The sequence below is a fragment of the Anarrhichthys ocellatus genome, unplaced genomic scaffold (assembly GCF_004355925.1).
Source record: "Anarrhichthys ocellatus isolate YVR2014 unplaced genomic scaffold, GSC_Weel_1.0 scaffold13, whole genome shotgun sequence".
Classification (NCBI taxonomy): Eukaryota; Metazoa; Chordata; class Actinopteri; order Perciformes; family Anarhichadidae; genus Anarrhichthys; species Anarrhichthys ocellatus.
Window position 1 is genome coordinate 5,456,746 of NW_022280043.1, and position 5,541 is coordinate 5,462,286.

The following is a 5,541-nucleotide window of genomic DNA, read 5'->3' on the forward strand; positions in this document are numbered from 1 at the left end:
CCCCCCCCCCCCCCCCCCCCCGGTTTCAGCTGTACGGGGAGTACAGGGAGCAGCAGGGAAGCTTTGCCCGACGTGAGGCTGCCCGTCTGCTGACAGAGAGACAATGCAGGAGACAGGCGGGGGACAACACCACCGGCCGAACAGGGCACGGCCGGCGGCATCAGCATCAGCATCACCCAGTGTCCCTGGAGCCGTATCACAGCCACGCCTCTTCCACCAAGAAGCCTCGTCCCTACTCAAAATGCCAAGGTGACTAGTTATTCTGTTCAAAAACACACGCTTTACAAAAGTTTTTTGCGAAAAAGGCAAACTCTGGCGATAGTTTCCATGGCTATGACACCTCATGTGGTAACCAGGAAACAGACTGAAATCAGCTAAATATTATTTATTAATATTTTGAGGTACTGGTCCTCCACAACTTCAATCTTTTATTAGACCATATTCTAGAGAGAGCAGCGTTTACCTCACGGCTTCAGTTACTGGTTACTTTGCACATTTTGATTTTAAATGAACTCATAAAATCTGATGCACTTTTACAGTTTAATTAGGCCGCCACACGGATCATGAGGCAGTTGGACTTAGTCAGGATTTTAGACATACTGAGCTCATGAGTCCCTTAATATATCCCACCCATACTTAAACAAACAAATTCTCTAAAATGTGTTATTTGGATTTTCCATGTTGTATTCATCATTTAAATGTCCAATTATATTATATTCTGTACATTTCATTCCCCAACATGAAGTTCTAAATGCTGGTTTAAAACTTTCTCTGTCCTGTAGGATTACATTTCTTCTAGAAAAATACTGAACGCTTAAAATGTATCCCTTTTATTTTTCAGCCTAAAAGTTGCTATTGCATCATCACTGTAGCCATAATCACCCAGAATGATTCCCAGTGTTACGAGAACTAATTGTTATCAATGGATCCGTGGTGAATCATTCATTTGATCTCTCTGTCCCAGATTGTTTTGCTCGTGTGCGGCGGTACATAGTGACCAAGATGGGGGAGGACTGGATATTTCTGGTTCTTCTGGGACTGACTATGGCTCTGGTCAGCTGGAGTATGGACTACACCAGCGCCAAGAGCCTGCAAGGTACATAGGCCAAAGCCATAAAGATGATTCCTGTCAAATCTGCAGTTTAATAACACAACACCTTGTCTGTAATTATTCCATCTGTACTCCTGTGTTTTCTCTTTCTGTCTCTGTTGTGTTTCTGTCTTTCAGCTTATAAGTGGATGCATGGGGAGCTAAAGGGCAATGTGCCACTCCAGTACCTCGCCTGGGTTACCTATCCCATGATCCTTGTCATGTTCGCCTCGCTCTTTTGTCACCTGGTTTCCCCACAGGCCATCGGTAAGCTCTCCATCACCTGTCAGCCTCTCTTATCCTCCTCTAGCACCTGTTTATTTCCTCTCTTCACCTGTTTTCTGTTTTCCTGTTGTAGGAGAGTGGCGCTCTTTCTTTCTTTACTGCTCCCACCATTTTGTATTCTACTTCTCCATCTTTCTCTGTTGTTTTTTACAGGTTCTGGCATTCCTGAGCTGAAAACCATCCTGAGAGGTGTAGTGCTGAAGGAGTATCTGACCCTCAAAGCCTTTATAGCTAAAGTCGTCGGGCTGACTGCTGGCTTAGGCAGTGGGATGCCGGTGGGCAAAGAGGTAACCCCCCCCCCCCCCTTTTTATATCTGTTTTTCTCTGTATCTTTCATCTTTTATTGATCCAGCATCACTATCATCATCCCCCTTCATCTCTGTTTTTCTTTCTGCATCTTTCTCCAAGCTTGGAGTGTAATAAATCATCTTCTGTCATGTCTTTCCTCCCTCCCTCCTCTCACGGGATTGAAGCAAATTATTTTTCAGCAAAGGAGCGCATTCTTTTTCCCCGTGACAGTAGCAGGTCAACTGTCACATCCAGCACTTATACAGTGATTTATCCATTCTGATACAACATGTCCCAGTTTAGACTCCTTCTTTTACAGACAATAGTCGGTGTCTGTGTATGTAACATTACGTGTTACTCATCTGTGTCATCGCGTGTCACCCTCAGGGTCCATTCGTCCACATCGCCAGTATCTGTGCCGCAGTGCTGAGTCGATTCATGTCCATCTTCTCTGGAGTCTATGAGGTAAGCTGAGGCCCTGACCAAAACAGACTACATTACCCACAAGCCTCTTCTCCTTGCTGACCAAGTGCACTTGATGAAGGTGTGAAATGTAGTTTTTCCATCATAACTTGCTTTGTTGATGTCTGTGGTGTAATTACAGGGTTCCCACCGGCCCTTAGAATCTTCATTTTAAGATGTGAGAAAATCCTTTGTTTTGATTTTTAGTCAGTGACCAGGCTCGAGGGTTGATGAAGTCTGTTAGTCGGTTGAGATATCTACAACTGTCGGGTGGATTTTCATGCAAAGCACAAATGTGCTAATGAACAGCCTCACAGAATAGAGGTAGGAGGTTCGACTCTTTTTACCGACTCAGGTTTGTACGAATCACTCACTAAAGAGAGTTTTCAACCTCTCACTTGAGTCACAGCCCCTAGTGACTATACTGTTAGCGGAGCAGCGAACTCCAGCAGTAACAAACGAGACCAGCTGACCAACACACTGGAGCGTTAAACAAGTTAAACCAAAGAAAATAACTCAGACTATCTGATTTCATGATTGATCAGTAATGAACTACTAAAAAGAGACATGTTAAAATTCATGAATGTTTATTGACTGTGATGGAAGCAGCCGGAGTTGGACCGTCAGCTCAGGTCAGGGAGAGCGAGTACTGTGATTGCTTTTCTCACAGCAGGACTAGTGTAGCAGCAGGTAGGAGGGGAGAGTTGTAAGTGAACGAGTTATTGGAGACGACGACTTGTTGACTCCTGAGTCAGTAAAAAGAGTTGAGTTGTTCCGAATGATTTATTCATGACTTGCACATCACTGTCGCAGAGCCGAAATATTATACATAGCTCTTCTGTTCCACTTTTTTAAATGACTCTACCGTATTTTTTTTTATATAAACGAGGCCTCTACAATCTTCACTTTCGCCAATTTGTTGTCCTTGCAGTTCATTAAAAGGTCCTTGAGTTTGATGTTGAAGAGAAAGTGGGAACCCTGTGACTGTTGTCCTGTCCCATCTGTCTCTCTCCCAGCTCACGCCCTCCCCTCCCCTCCCTGTTTCTCTTGTGTCTGTGTTTTGGCCCACCCCCTCGCACCTCGTCTGTGTTTGCGTCTCACTGTATTAATAGTATGATGGTAATGTCTGGCATGTGTATTAACAGTCCCATATCCCTGTCTCCCTCTTCCCCTTGCTCTCTCTATCTCCACATCCCCCCTGCTTTCTCATTCATCCCTGCTCGTCTGTGACCCTTAACCCCCAGAGTGGCACCCATAACCAGGACCTGTTGGTGTGTGCGAGTGCCGTGGGAGTGGCCACCTGTTTCGCTGCCCCCGTGGGAGGCAAGTCCCCCCCTCCCCACACCCCTCCTTCCTACTCAGGCACAGGTCTCTGGTCCTCCTGAAATAACATCGGGATCACATATGTGGAAGTTAAATCTGACCTCAGACCAGTGCCCTGCATTATTAAGTGATGAATACAATTCGTAAGATTTACCTGGCAATATGTAGCCGATGTCTACTTAAACTAATGTCTACCTTAAAGGAAGAGTTCAACATTTTGGGAAATCCACTTATTTGCTTACCTCCTGAGAGTTAGATGAGAAGATTGATGCCCAAAATGTCAAATTATTCCCGTAATACTGGCCTCAGACCAGTATCCGGCATCCGGGTGAATTCAAAGTGAATTGAATGTTTGTGAATATATATTTATTGCAGACGAGTTCGCAGCCTCGACGAGCCTTGAATTATACATTTATTTGTGCTATCAGGCCTTTTCTGCATCCCAAGACCTTTTTGGTAAATAATAAAATATAAATAAATATTTTGCAAAATATTTTAACACAGATCATAAAAGATACTCTTGTACACAAATTGTGATTTTAGAAGGTTACACAGAACATCATATATCAAAACCATAAATAATCAATGGGAATTTAATGTCTCCTACCATTAATTTTTGGTGTGCAATCAGTTGCCGGGATTTGTCTCAAAGGTTGATGTGACTACTCGCTTTGTTTCCTGATTGCTTAATTGCTTCCTCTAATTCTTGATTTCTCTCCTTGGCCTGGTGCATCTCTGCTTTGTATTCTCTTGATGTGCTTTTTTCCCCCCTCGTCTTTATCACTTTTTTAAAATCACACTCCAGTGAGCAATATTTATTCACTTTTTTCCATTTTCCTTCCTTTCTATCAATTCTACCCCCCCCCCCCCCCCCCGCCGTGGTTCCCCGTCCTGTCGTCTCCACCTTGATCTTTTATTCTCTCTATCTCCAACTCACTCTCCTGTCTTTCTGTCTACGCTCTCATTGCCCTTCATCACCATCTCACACCTTTCATCGCTCATCGTCTCTCTCAACTCTTTATTTCCCTCTTGTTTTCCCCTCTCTGTTTTCTGTGTCAGTAGAACCCTTATGGTTACACAGATATTCTGACTGTTGGCTGTGCCGTGGGGGTGGGATGCTGTTTCGGCACTCCACTTGGAGGTACTGTACAACTTGCACACTGCCTCATACAACGAAAACCACCTCACCAAACATCTCCTTGTACTGGATACTGTACTGAGACTATACTTTTTCAGAACAAGCTGGAATGAGTCAGCGGCGCAGGGTGTCGAAAACAAGCCAGTATCACAACTTGTTTATATTCTTTGCTAAGATTTTTCCTGATTTGATTTGAAATGTACATTATTTGCGTCAGTATTTTGTTAAAGATATTGTACAGCTGCTTGTCCTGAGACATATACAATTCATAATGATATATCGGCTTATAATCATTTATTTACATAAACACATAACATAGACAAACGTTTTTTAAATATTTCATTGTTAGACAAGATTATTACTGAGCCAAAACATTCTACGGCTGAAGATTTGTCAGTTCTCTAATGACGGTTTTTAAATGACATCAAACATATATTTGGTATTTCTTGTCACTTATTGGCTGACATTTACATTGATACCATTATGTCCAAAATAATTCATATAATCCGTATATTGGCCCAACCTATTTATCCACCTAGCTCTGTAAATGACAAATGTAACTTCCCCTGAAAATTAAAAGAAATAAAAGTTTGTTTTAAACCACAGAACAATAACCAACCCTAGGCTGAGCAGCTTATATTAATTAGCGGAGTACATTCACAAACAAAGACAAAAAATTAATTAATTGTAGGCAATTTTTAAAGTAATGTTTTAACTCGGTAGTGCCAGAAATTCTCTAGTTCCATCGTGTTAAATGTGAGGATTGATCGGTCAACATCAACGAACATCTTGCAATATATGTGCTGAAGCCAAAAAGCATTGTCGACCTACTTCTCAATCACCATAGAACAAATACCAATGACCTCATTGAGCTATTGTTAGTCCTTATGTATTTACCATGCTTGTTTTCTGTTTAGCTGTTTTACAATATTTTTTACATTAAAAGTTTCTGATG

General features: G+C 42.4%; 1 protein-coding gene across 1 annotated transcript in view; it reads left to right on the forward strand.

The window, feature by feature from the left end:
• The window catches only part of clcn1b (chloride channel, voltage-sensitive 1b), a 24,021-nt gene that overhangs the window by 10,511 nt on the left and 7,969 nt on the right, over nt 1–5,541 (forward strand). Inside the window, exons 2-7 of the mRNA XM_031852686.1 lie at nt 30–249; nt 965–1,096; nt 1,229–1,357; nt 1,529–1,662; nt 2,051–2,128; nt 4,511–4,589. Of these exons, the coding sequence (XP_031708546.1) occupies nt 30–249; nt 965–1,096; nt 1,229–1,357; nt 1,529–1,662; nt 2,051–2,128; nt 4,511–4,589 (772 nt within the window). The remainder of the gene's footprint in view (nt 1–29; nt 250–964; nt 1,097–1,228; nt 1,358–1,528; nt 1,663–2,050; nt 2,129–4,510; nt 4,590–5,541) is intronic.